Source organism: Stegastes partitus, unplaced genomic scaffold, assembly GCF_000690725.1.
Source record: "Stegastes partitus isolate 25-593 unplaced genomic scaffold, Stegastes_partitus-1.0.2 Scaffold1136, whole genome shotgun sequence".
Taxonomy (NCBI): domain Eukaryota; kingdom Metazoa; phylum Chordata; class Actinopteri; family Pomacentridae; genus Stegastes; species Stegastes partitus.
This window is the reverse complement of record NW_007578867.1, coordinates 14,752-28,948: the sequence shown is the minus strand read 5'-3', so window position 1 is coordinate 28,948 and position 14,197 is coordinate 14,752. Positions and strand designations below refer to the sequence as shown.

The window sequence follows — 14,197 nt, the reverse complement described above, 5'->3', positions numbered from 1 at the left end:
TTTGACATAGCCAGGCTTTCTTTCTGTAAGCTGGCTTGACAAAAACGAAAGCCCCAGCCAGAGATTACACATATCATGAAGGTGGTTTTCAACTTTCTTTGACAACTCAGACTTTCTGCTTCAGACCACATAAAAAGGGGTGTGTAACGCATCATGTGACTCTTCTTCTGCACTCAATGAATTGTCTGCAGCTGCTTCAGTCAACACGTTGTTTTAATGAAGAACAATGAGGAACATAAAAATATTAAGACAGTAAAAAGCTACTGCAAATAGTGCAAGACAGAAATGCTGGTAGAAAACTGTTAAATGTGTGTAATTTATAATATTGTACAGGTGCAGCAGCCTGTTTTCAACTGCACGTTAAAGTTAAGCTTCATATATTTAAACATGATCTTGTATTGAAGTGTATTTAGGTCCCACACTGTCCCATAATGCAGGATATCACTTTAATTTTTGGCCAAATCAAAGCAAAACTAATGTTATTGAATATTCTCTGTAATAAATACCAGTAGAATAATCCATTTTCTAATCTGTGTTCTATCAGCTACAGTACCAGCATGCAAACGTACTTGACAGCAAATCAGAGCCAAACATAAAAACATTTTTATGTGATTTCTGCATCGCCAACTAAATACCTGTCTGGTTCCCATGGCAATGCGATATTTACAATGTGCAATAGCGTAACTAGTGATATTAGTGGTGATATTAGTAACACACAACTGAGCATGTTTGCAAATAAAACATATTCCCTCAGCTGAGAATCTGTATCGCTCATAAATAATAGTCAGGAAACAATCTGGTTAAAGGGAGACGCTCTTTCCAGCCGATTTAAATCTGAAACTCTGAACATAACCTGCTCCCGACCAGGTTAGCTCCACAGCATCAGTTACCATGGAGATTTAGCCCGGTAAAAAGAGAACCACCTTCATGAGACTGAAAACTCCGACTTTAAGCTCAACATATCTCGATAACCCTCTAATCTGGCTTCGTAGTACAGCCCTCAGCTGTGGGATGTTTCTTCTATTTGCCACTTAGGCACCCACTTAAAAACACTTCCTGGAAGATAATACTGTGTATAGGGTAGCCTTCATTACAAATAACAACTTATTTTATTTTAACTAATGATCTTTTATAAATCAATCTCTCGAAAATCCAATCATCTAGTTGGATTTGTGTTTTACTCTACTGCAAAGTAAAGTGCCAGCCCTACCAGCGTCAAGGCTTACAAGAGTAGGGTCCACGTTACTGTGTGAGCTGTCGTGTGAATGAACTTGTCAGTGACAGGTGGCCTCCATAGCAGGAGAACCCTGATAGTACTGAGAGGGGTGGGAGAAGGAGCACCGGTTTACCTTCTCTGTCCTCATCATGCGTCTCGATGGCTTCAATGGCTTCAATGGTGGCTGAGGGGGGAGGAGGGGATCAGGTTACTCCTGATAAAGCCATGCAAATGTAAAACGCAGCCCCAGCGAGAAAAGGCGGCTCGTGTTAGGCCCGATGAGATCTACATGTTACAGCCAAACTCAGAGGAGCGGCATGCGTTAATACTGAGAGACTCAGTGTCAAACTGGGGTTAGAAAATTCATATGAAAAATAACAGAGATAGAGTGAAAGAGACGGTGAGTAACAGCGATATTGAGATGGAAAGAGTAGAAGGCACATTTTAGGTAATAGGACAGAAATTACTTGCACTGACGTCACACTGACTATGCGCCGTAATTAATTCTGAAAAATTAAAATAGCTTTATTCATCACTATGTTGCAATTTTGGAAACTCTTGGCTTAAAAAATCAAACATGTTCTCACTGAGAAAATGGGATTCTAGTTGGATTCCCATGTTTTTTTGTTTCTGTATGTGCAAATATCCGATCTTTTGCTAATAGAGTTGCAGAAAACCTTGTAAGTGGATATGTTGACATGCCACATTAAAATTAAAAAACTGTAAAGCAGCTTAAAGTTTAGGTTTGAACTTATTGTGATATCAGTCGGGACACAGATCTCAAAGGGATCCATGATAAAACTGTGGAAACAAGTTTTTCTAAACACTGTGATGCAGGTGTTATACTATATTGTGTGACATAATTTGTTATTGTAGATGAGGAAGATCTTGGATTTTGTCTGTACCATCACGTTCTCCTCCATATCCTCAATGTGATAAGAGCATCACTAAGAGGCTAAAAACAATGCTAGTCAGCTCCTCTTTATTTAAAGCAGAGAAGAGAAAACGAACGGCTGAAGGAGAGATAAGAGCAATGGTAGGACTGAGAATGGTGATGAGGAGGAGAAACAGAAAACGGGGAGTAAATGACAGCGAAAAGGCTTCGGCTGAGCCTTGTACTCACCGCTCTGCAGTGTCTGTCTGCCTCCAGAGAGAACCCCGCTTGGCAGCATGCCAGTGGGCGTCAGACCCTTAAGCGTCAACACATTTTCACTCTCCTCTCTGCAGGAAAAGACAGAGAGAGGCAAACAGGTCAGAAAATTTTGCTGAACCTTGATCAGACTGGAGAAATAAAACACTTAATGCCCCCACTCTGACAACAGCAGACTCAGTGTGGGCACACACAAACGCTCGACACACAGACGCACAGATGCATACAGTTTCTGAATTTGAATACATAAATATATTATCATACCTACATTTTCATACACACACACACAAACGAAAAGTTTACCTGAGAACTGAGAACATTTTGGCCATTTTCCCAATAGCACGGATCTTGTTTTTGATCACCTCCTTGCGGGCTGCAGCTGCATTGGCTGTAAAGAAATCCAAATACTGTCATTCTAGACTTCTCAGACATCGAAAACGCTGTCATAAGCTAGGATAATACATGAGAAACTGTTAAGTAGGGTTCTAGAGCACAGAAAATACTATAAATATATGGTATACTATACTGTGTATGTGCATAGGATACTGTGATAGGTACCACATAGTCTAGGTTGTTGCATTGCTTTACATACTGACACTGTATACCAGCAGATGTTGTCATCGAGGCCTATATGTAGTGAATCAGACACCATGTTTAATGGCCTTCCTGATGCAATAAATGTCATCTTATGTTCTGTTTCCCTAAGCACTAAAAACTATAAGCTACTGTTCTAGTTTAACTGAATTACCATGTCAACATCAAGTGGCAATATGCTGCATGCAATGTACGAATCTCAGCTGATATTTAAATCATAAAAGCATATGGAAATGGGATTGATTTAACGCCTTTATTTCTATTATGCCTGTCGGTGCTAGAACGAAGCCAAACTATCAAACAAATTTGGCTCGAAAACAAAGAAAAGCCAAAATCCATATTGTGAATCCCACAGATGTGGGAGGAGTGTGCCGTCACCACTTCACCAGCCAACGAACTAGCAGGTCTTCTTATAGAGTCTATGTAGGCTGCTTTCTACACAGCATGTAAATCACCCTGATGAAGACAAGAGTTGTTTTCTCACAACAGTTCAGATATCAACAGCAGCGTGTGCAGCTTTCTTTGTTTCAGTGTATGAAGTGTGAACTGAACCCACAACGCACCAGTGAAAAGTACAAACAATACACTTCTCACCGTCAAAGATCTCATCTTCATCATTCATGAGCTCATCATCGGAGCAGATGCTCAGCACGTTCACCAGCATTTCTGTGACTGGAGAGGAAACAGTGTGAAAGAGAGGTGGAAAAAGTTACACAGAGATGACACATTAGGATACGTTGTCATATTTAAAGCACCTGACAGATAATAAAACACTTTGTCGTGAGAATTTAAAAAAAGGATACCTTTCTCTCCAACAAATGGCAGAGACCAGGTGAAGACATCCATGAAGTTGGGCAGCCAGTAGGGATGGGGTGAGCAGTTGAACTGTCGGATGTTCATGACATTATTTTCATATTTCAGTACAGCAGCTGTTGGGGAAAAGGAGAGGGGAAAAAAAAGAAGAGTAAAACCTTCCTCTTAAATAAAGACGTATTGCAGTTATCAAGTATAATCATATTATATAGAGGAGAGCTGATTGTTTAAATTGCTCAGCCCATTAAAGGATCATGAATTATACATTGAGGTTAGAGATGAATAAAACCTTTCTGTAACATAAAGAGAATACTGATAAGTACATGTGGTAATGCATTGCATATAGGCATAATAACTGTATACATCATTACAATTCATATTATACAGAGACACAAAGATTCACATACAAATCCTCAGTCTAAGAATACCACTGGCACTTTTGAGAAAAATGATTAAATGGAAACAGACTTTAGAAGCACTTAAACAATCAGAATATTTACAGGTCAAGCAAATAACATCTGTGGTTCTTTTGATTTGGAGCATCCCCCTCCCCCTTTCTAAAATCTGACTTAAATAAGCCTCTACTGCAGACACATTTGGAAATAACCTCAGCGGGTACATTTTTAATTTATAGCCAGCTCCAAAGTTGTAATCCCTCTGTAAGAAGTGTTTAATAGAATTTGATATTTGTTATTCCCTTAAGTAAAAGTGATATCATGCTACAAAAACCCATATTTATACTGCTTTCTAGTTTAGAATCTTTACATGGTGTGCTGTCACAGCCACATGCACCATGTTTCATGCGCTGTCTGTAAATGTATTCATATTCACTGATGTTACTCGGCTTAATGTTTTTTTTCAACAGTAAGAGAAAAAGGGAAAAAAAACAAACAAACAAACAAAAAAAAACAGATATTCAACCACTAGATGGCCCAGCTGAGGCCAGGGATTGCTGACACTGTTACATCAAGAGGGATAAAGCCACATGGAGATAGTCAGCAGCGCCGACAGTCCCTCCCACGCTCCCCATCTCCCATAGCCTATGGCAACCAAGACACAGATCTGAGAACACAAACAAACGGGGGCTCCCTGATGCATTCTTATGCCTGCTCACAGCTAAATGCAGTTACATTAACCCGTGCACTCCAGTCTGCGCTGTTAAAACCATTTTAATAGATAAGTCAGAGGAGCCCATGGCAGTCATTTTATCACATGTAGGGCCACTTTTTAAGGGTTCTGAAATGCAACATGGCCCTTTAGTGAGGACAGTGTGCAGCTCCATTGTGTGTGTGTTCATCGACTGGTTGTATACAAGTCTGTTTTTTTTGTAAAATCCGGCCTAGATGCGGTTAAAAGGCCAAGGGTGCAGGTGTTGGAACAGAAGCGCCTCTCGTTCATAGCACCATGCTTTACCGTTGACTGTTATAACTTTGATTTAACAGTAAATTATTTGCTCAGGGTATGCCAGTCTGTCTTACAGAGCGATATAAATGATATGATGTATGGGAATAATACATTTTAATGCAGGAGTATATTCATTTTACATTAGTCTCAGATACAGTCGTTCTCAAATGTATTCATACCCTTACATTAAAAAAAAGGCAAAATTCGCAATAGTCACTCAAATAACTATAAAAAACTAATCCATTCATCCATCCTCTATACACCGCTTCATCCTCACCAGGGTCGTGGGGGGGCTGGAGTCTATCCCAGGGTGAAGGCAGGGGACACCCTGGACAGGTCACCAGTCCATCACAGGGCTACACTTAGAGACAGACAACCAAGCACACTCACATTCACACCTACGGACAATTTAGAATCACCAATTAACCTCAACATGTTTTTGGACTGTGTGGGAGGAAGCTGGAGAACCCGGAGAGAACCCACGCTGCATGGGGAGAACATGCAAACTCCATGCAGAAAGATCCAGGGTGTCCTCACCGGGATGCGAACTGGCAACCTTCTTGCTGCGAGGCAACGGTGCTAACCACGTGTAAGGGGACCAATGGCAAGCTTCTACCCACAGTCAGTGAGTCACACGAACTTCAAACAACCGAGTATCATTCATACCAATTTCTGTGATACAAAAATTAATTGACCAGGACAGATCAGAGATGAAACCGCAAACTAAATCAAAGACAGAAGAGATAAAGAGATTTTTCTGACCTTTGTTGTTGTAAACATCCAGGTAGTTTGGCGCAGAGAAGATGGTAATGAGGGATGGGAATCCAGTGGTCTGACTTTTGCGGTACATCCGGTAGCTTCAAGGCGGTCAGGTGGAGGTGAAGACAGAAGAAAGGCAGAGCTCCTTCTTACATATGTAAATACGTATCTATTTTTGTCTGTGCCTGTAGGTCTGTAGGTGTGTGCTTTTCATGTGTTTTGTAGTGATAACATACCCGGCATCTTGTGCTTCATGCGCCCGGATAATCGATAATAGGTTATTGCTCTGTAGGAACTCGCATACAGCTGGATAACTGCAAAAGAGTAAATAAAAACTGGGTTTAGAGATGTGGCTGCAAACACTTTTCATGGACTGTGGAGTAAAAGAGCAGAGCTAACAACAGAGTTCCATTAAGTACACAATCCTACCATAAGTCAAACAGAATCCCCCCCCAACCCCCGTCACACAACAGAACTTTTCAAACTGCAAGGTACTAATTTCATATACAGTTTCACTCAGTAGAAAATGAAACAACAAAGATTTATCACTCATAAATGCATTTATGAAAGCCTGGCTGAGGGTGATGCAAGGGTATGAAAAACCCATCCAACAGCTACCTGTTGCAGTAAAAAGAAAAAAAAAAAAAGGCTAACCCAGTAAGCGGCAGTCGGAGCTTCCTGCCCTCCAGCTCTAACCTGACAGGAAATATGGCTGAAAATGGATGAACCCTGTGAGCTAGCTCAGACGGAGCGCGCCGCTGCACACATATGGTATGAAATCGGCCCCTTTGTTATATAGAAGTCTATTGAAGCATCGATGCTCCGTCCATATGATACTATGAAAAACATGCTTAAGTTGTCTGATTATGTTGCCTCAGGATCTGTTTGACATCTTAAAGGTGCACTTCAAGACGTGGAGTTTCTTTGTCTGTACTGTTGATACTTTGAACAGCACAGTGACACTTATCAAAGGGTTTACAGCCCATTATGAAGCTGGAGATCTGTGATTCACTACAACAAGTATCTTCCTTTGCTTGGCGATGTGTTGATGTCGACTCGTTTTTTACAAGAGTCTTGCACCTCTACGTCCAGTGCTGGTTGTCTTTTGGTTGTTGATGGCAGAAACCTAAAAATGTTCTCCTGCTGTTTATGCACGTAGCAGTGAAATGAACATAACATGGATGGGACTGAGTGGCTACATTGTTTTGCAACATATTTTAACCTATATTTTTGTGATTGTATGGACTTCTTTTGGCTTTTATCATATTTTTATTTTGAGATCTAATTGTCATATTGGGGGTACCTATATGTTAATTTAAAATAATTAAACAGATTGTTGCATGCAGAATTCAGCAATGTACAGTACATCTCTTCAAATACTGAACTTAAATTTAGGAGTAATAATACTTTACTTGAGTATTTCTATGTCCTCCTTCTTTTTATGCTTATACCAACAGAATATAAGGCAGTGGCGACCATAAGGTTTAAGCTTATCAGTGTTTGCACTCAGTTCTGACTGTTGAACTCTTTTTTTTTTTGTCTAATAACATTCATTTTGTGACCAGTGACATTAGGGGTCACCATCTATAAAAAGCTGCATATGTATATGAACATCATCCGACAAACACCTTCAATCATTGATTTAACTGCAACACAACCTCTCCTATGCTGCTTGTACGATAATAATCTCCCAATAACTGACTGAGGCTATACTTTTGTTATTCCTATACTTGCTGCATACCATGCCTGTCCTCCCTGTGTTTTCGGCTACGATCACAACGACTCCTCCGCTGAAGTATGATGATAGTATTTCCTGTGTTACAGATCAGAGTTGCACAGTCATGAATCAGAAAGGCAGTAGATTAAAGACCACGATTTGCCTCCACAGAAGAAGTGAAAGCTGAAAACATCGGCGCCGTGTCACACAGGACAGACGAATAATGAGAATTGGGACACTTCCAGCTAACTACCATTGCAGGGGAACCATTTAGCACCTCTCACCACAGTTGTTACGTAATGCCTCAAGGTTGTGTTACGCCATTCAGAAATGCATTATCACTTCAAACTGTGTCTCCTCGGTTAGAGAGAGAGAGAAAAAAAAAAAAAAGATTACAATTTGATGAGCTGTTTTAAAATGCAACGATTTATGGCCTCAATTCAGCACCACCTCAATCTGTCACATCCCTACAGGTCACAAATTTTAAAAAGCCCTTTGTGATGCCTTTATTTATTCCAACAGCTGCATTCCAGACCAGACTAAAAAAGGATATCCTTTAATCCATCAGTCACAAGTGCCAACCTGTTTACAAGTTTGCTTGATTGGTACTTAATCTATCATTACTTGATATACTGTGCTTGTAAATTGTAATTTCTTCTGTAATGTCTTTGATAATTATTGATGAAGCCAGATGAACAAGGCGTATGTCCACCGACAGATCGTCCTGTCAAAACAGCTCAGAAAGAAACACGAGTGAAGACAACCGTCACAGCAGAAGTGACATGCAAACCCAGACGTCCCTGACTTTTAGGGCATGAGGCCCAAATTTCAGACGTTCACCTTAAAGAGTTTAACAGATCACATTAATGCATGGCTGAGGCGCTGCTGTCACAAGAAAGTGTTCTCCTTATTTACAACCACATATACTGGGTCAATCATTCATTTTGTCCAGGAAGTCCAAGAAGATCAGCTGATTGCTATGCAATTCAGCAAATGGGGATCCTTTAAATAAGCAAAATAAACTAGACACATTTCAGTTTATTATTGTGAAAAACTTTGCTTTTATAAGTTTCCATGCAGGAATTTGAAGATAGAAAAACTTTTGTATAGTCTTCATGTGTTACTGTTTGCAGTAATCAGTGTTCACTGTATTTTGGACTCTACAAAATTTCAAATAGCGACTAACACTCAGTAACTTATTAGCACACATTTCATTAACATGTAATGCAAACCTACATCACCAGTTATCACCACCATCACCATCAATCACCTTTGATTTAATCACATTAAAAGTACCATTTTTGATATCAAGTAACCTACCAAGTATTTTTTTGTTCGATAAAAATGCCAGACAGCAGTAAAAATTTCCTTCACAGTGTCCCAAAGCTTAAGGTGATGTCTTTAAATTGCAGTCTACAACAGAAAAAGATTCAGTTCACTGCAATAAACTGCAGAAAAGCAGCAACTTTGGGGAGCACAAAAGCATTTCTTTCCCAATTAACAGCTAAAATGATTAGGCACTTAAACATAATTACTCCCCCCCCCCCTCCACCTCTACACAACAACATGGAGTAAAATCCTCCCCAGCAACAATCCTCTCCTCCTGCACTTCCTTACAGTCGCTGCCATCCTCGGACGCATCAAACTTTCAGAAGCGTTTAAAATATTTAAGTGCTCAAAGGTTTATGCCGGAAGAAAAACAAGGAGACTTCTGTGCCCTGAGCACCTGGCGAAAGTGTGCCATCCTCCCCGTTTATCTAGGTCACATGGCTGACATTCCCTCGGTGGCCAATATATAAATTACAGGAATAGCTGCGTTACACACAGACGGGAATATGTTGTAACTCTTTCCACTATGGCTGTCAGTTCACCCTAAAAGAACTGCACCACGCTGGGCTTAAAAAAACGTTATATAACCGTTTCTATTAAAAAACACATCTACAATGCATCCCTACCTTCGAAATAAGGGCAATTTCTGCATCGCTCTTACAAAAGATTAAGTTCCTCATAGCCGCACAGAGTATTTTTCTTCTATTGTTTCTGTGTCATGTAATAATATCCCAGCATCTAATATACAAATTTATTTTTTTTCGTCCGCTCCAACGCTATCTATTGATTATCTGCGAGAGAGCGCGCACAATGCTTTGCCTGCGGCTCACATTCCCTTTTTCTCCCCTTTGTGAAAACACACAATAATGTGTCGGTGAGCCTGTGAGTGAGAGAGCGCGAGGAATCTGACAAGTGAGGATGAGTGAAAGAGACAGAGAGAGATGGAAGTGCTGTGTTGTGAGTGTGAAACTGAGAGGGTTTTTTTTTTTTTCTTTCACCTTAGGAAATCCATCTGTCAGGCTGGTGGTCATCACATTCATCCCCCTCCCCAAAATTTAAAAAAAAATAATGTATAGGATCATATTAATAATCACAAAGCTCAGGTGGCAAAAGGCCAGATGGAGTGTGACAACATTATGTGAAAAGAATACAGAAAACTATATGTTAAAGCGCTACGAGAGCTCCGCATCACGTTATTGAAGCCGGCAGTCGTGCTGTTCCTCCACATAAATTATACATATGATATGTAAAAGCTGTATGCAAATGCTTTTCACAAGTATTTCTTTATTTTTTTTTATAGGCTTAATTCATAATTTTATCAAAAAAATATGCATCTTAATATGAGGTAGTCATCGTCACAAATGATAATAACAAGAACACATCTGGAATTTACTATATGTAAACATTAGATTTTTAGTTGCATTCTTCCCTCCTCTGACGAACAATCAGTTCTATGGCCACTTGTGAAAAATTCCCAGCATTGATTTCACGGAACACATGTTCAGGGAGGCAAACAACGCTCCCCACTGCTGTGTTTCTGTGTACAGTTAATGTATTGTGACAGCTTCAAGTCCAATAACCGCATTACGTTTGATTTAATAGTTAATGCGCCACCTTTTTCCTCAACCTCCTCTATCCACTTTTATTCCAGATATTGATTTTCTCGCATTTCCCAAAAATCCCCAAGAGAACGGCGTTCTCCGCGCTGCATACATACTGCATGGTTGGCAAGAGTCATAATGATGGAGAGGTAAGTTTGAGAGTGAAGGCAGAACAAAGCCACGGGGAGATAGATGACTATTATAGCAGCATCCTCCACACATCTACAGAATAATCCTCACAGAGCTCCGATCTCGCTGCGAAACAATATCGGTGACCATTTTACAGTAGTGAAAAGGGGAAGTTGAGACACTTTAATGGCTACTGTTGTTTGTTTTGATCAGGTTAAAGCAATGTGTCTTTAACTCGTACTGCGCACTGATGTTTCACTCAGTCGCTGGCTTCAGTTCATCTCAGTTTGGTACTAAAACCAACTCTCAGCTCTGGATAGCTTGCTTAATCAGAGAATTCTATCCCAGTCTACATGCGAATGCGTTTATAGCTGCAAAGATGTTTAAGTAGCCTTGCTAAGAAGAGAAACTTTCAAGTAGAGCAATCATGAAGAGGCATTTATACCAGAAAATAAAGCAAAAAAAAGGAGGAAAAACTGTGCTCTAGAGCAAGTGTTGCATCTTTGCAATCTCAGAAATAGAATCCAGTGTTCAGGAAGCACAAACATATTTAACCCTCCTGTCCTGTTACATTTATACTCACTGTGGCCTCATTTTTCACTGCAATATAAAGTCCTGCACCTCTATGGAAACAGAGCAACCATGACTAGAAGTAGAGAGAACCCAGGAATTCATTGTGCACTATAACAACACCACAACCTGGAATCAGCACGTACAACCTTATTCCATTCAAAAACAAACTCTACAAAGTGTAGATATTTTACTACTGACATTTTTAATTTGTCTCCATACCTGTATCTGAGTACACAGCCTGCAGTTCAGCTGAAAAGTTCATGAATTCTTTTGTCACATGACTCTTGGTTGCAGATGAGCCACTAATGGCTTCTCGGTTACACCAAGGAGTGCAACATTTGTTTGTATTGAACAGAATCTGGTGAGAGTCAGCAATTTATTTTGTCATTTTACTTTTAATTGAGTTATGTAGAATGAAGCCATTGTGATGAATTAGATTTGGTTCATTTTCCTGACATCACACGTAAGTAGTTTGAGAACTGTCATAAAGTTGAATATCTGGTGATTGTTTATGTTTTTAGTGTCTGGCTCTGTTGAATTACAGTATGTCACATCCTCTGTATACGACGCTGAGAACGTGCACTCAACGTCTTTGGTCGACCATGGCGAGGCCTGTTCTGAGTGGAACCTGTCCTGTTGAACCGCTGTATGGTCTCGGCCACCGTGCTGCTGCTCAGTTTCAGGGTGTTGGCCACCTTCTTATAGCCTTGATCATCTTTATGTAGAGCAACAAGTCTTTTTTCAGGTCCTCAGAGAGTTCTTTGCCATGAGGTGCCATGTTACCAGTGACCACTATGAGAGAGTGTGAGAGTGATAACGCCAAATCTAACACACCGGCTCCCCATTCACACCTGAGACCTTGTAACACTAACGGGTCACATGACACCGGGGAGGGAAAATTGCTAATTGGGCCCAATTTGGACATTTTCACTTAGAGGTGTACTCACTTTTGTTTCCAGTGGTTTAGACATTAATGGCTGTGTATTGAGTTATTTCAGGGGACAGTAAATTTACACAAGCTGTACACGGACTACTTTACATTGTAGCAAAGTGTCATTTCTTTAGTGTAGTCCCATGAAAAGATGTAATACAGTATTTGCAGAAATGTGACATACTGTATGGGCATTTTGGGGATTTATTAAAAGACAACATGCCTTTTAAAACCAACCCTGTTGGGGAATTAGAGAGTTAAACAAAAACAATAAATCACGTGCATTAGGAGAAGATCATCACTCCTTTAAACAGCATGCAGAGTGGAAGTAACTGATTAAAATATGCACAACTGTCAGGGTCGTTTTAAACTGGGTCTGCACACAACACTTCGGTGGAACTATTCCATCTGATATCCGTTCAAACAAGCGACACCTTGTACATGTGTTCAGAAATGAGCGCTACAGTTGGGTTATAATGTGACTCTGTACTCTAATTATCTTGCACGCACTGTCCAGAATGTCATTTCCTCTTCAGTGGAGGAATAAGTCTTGCTGCCTTTTTTTTGTGATTTAAGCAGAGCTGCAGCTCCCACGCTTGGGTCTGTACTGTTCTGAACCTTCATTAAGAAAACTCTCACCATAACTGCCACCTAATCTCTTCTCCTCACCACCACCTACTTCCACAGCTCTCTTCCATCTCGCTATTAGGACACTGCTCGCTCCTTCCTTTACATGCTGTCACAGAGGTTGTTAAACAGAGTTGTGTAACAAGCCCATTCCCAATTTGCCTCGCTATTATGTTTTATATTTTATTCCATCCTGTCTTTGCCTATATTTTTATTTGAGCCTGGGTCTATCCATCTAATCTTTTGTCTGTAACAATCTGTTCTGTAAGTCAAAAGTCTTTAGGTTTTAAGGCGACGTTTAGCTATTCATTTACCGAATCATTTACTCTTCTTGTTAAATGTGCCTCTATTTGTTGTTTTCTTCTCCTCGCTCAGTTACCAACAAATGTTTGATATCTATTAATAATTTACAGTCTTAACATCTATTTTTGACATTAAGAGTTCATTTGCACAACATCTGTGTAACAGTCAAACTTCTCCCTGCACTGCAGCGAATCTTCTTAAAAGCCTAAATGATATCTCATCAACACTGACGACTTTGGGAGTTTACTTTAAATTCATGTCATTCCCTTTCTCTCATCTGCTTCGACTGCTTAACTCTCTAAACCCCAAAACCCGCCAGCAGATGTGAAAGGCATGTTATCTTTTTAATAAAATCACCAAAATTACAGCATTTATTTGGACAAAATAACCCTGGTAAAACAGACAGAATTGTTGGATTTTCAACTTTCTGATGATCCTTGAACTACTCATCTGTGCCTTGCTGTTCTGTTTCATCAAAATCCCTTTTTGTACATGTCTTGTTTAAAAATTTGGCAAAAACAAACCATTTGCACTAACCAGAGTGTGAAAAAAAAAAAATCTGTGCTTCTTGGCATAAAACTAGAAGTCATTACTGACTCAACTGAGACTAACAGTCATGTGACAAAAATTCAAGGACTATTTGGCTGAACTGCAGGCTGTGTTTACACAGAGCAGATAGAAGACAAGTACGCAAACAAATAAAACTGTAAGTAGTAAAAAAATGTATCATATGTAGAGTTACTGTTTTTATTCTAGTGTTGGTAACACTGGTGGGCACTTGAAAAAAATGTTGCACATGGTGCTTACAGGCTGCAAGGTGGCTCTGTGGTTAGCACCGTCACCTCACAGCTAAAAGATCCCCGGTTCGCGTCCCGGTGAGGACACCTGGGATCTTTCTGCGTGGAGTTTGCATGTTCTCCCCGTGCAGCCCCCCGTGGGTTCTCCGGCTTCCTCCCACAGTCCAAAAACATGCTGAGGTTAATTGGTGATTCTAAATTGTCCGTAGGTGTGAATGTGAGTGTGCTTGGTTGTCTGTCTCTAAGTGTAGCCC

At 40.2% G+C, this 14,197-nt stretch overlaps 1 protein-coding gene across 2 annotated transcripts in view; it reads right to left on the bottom strand.

The window, feature by feature from the left end:
* LOC103368254 (serine/threonine-protein phosphatase 2B catalytic subunit alpha isoform-like) overlaps positions 1-14,197 on the bottom strand; it is a 29,173-nt gene that overhangs the window by 1,359 nt on the left and 13,617 nt on the right. Inside the window, exons 7-13 of one of the 2 annotated variants that reach the window (XM_008296562.1) lie at positions 6,173-6,250; positions 5,940-6,034; positions 3,764-3,889; positions 3,555-3,632; positions 2,670-2,754; positions 2,340-2,437; positions 1,350-1,400 (exon numbers count right to left, since the gene is read on the bottom strand). In XM_008296562.1, coding sequence (XP_008294784.1) covers positions 1,350-1,400; positions 2,340-2,437; positions 2,670-2,754; positions 3,555-3,632; positions 3,764-3,889; positions 5,940-6,034; positions 6,173-6,250 — 611 coding nt within the window. The remainder of the gene's footprint in view (positions 1-1,349; positions 1,401-2,339; positions 2,438-2,669; positions 2,755-3,554; positions 3,633-3,763; positions 3,890-5,939; positions 6,035-6,172; positions 6,251-14,197) is intronic. The other variant, XM_008296564.1, reaches the window with a different exon arrangement.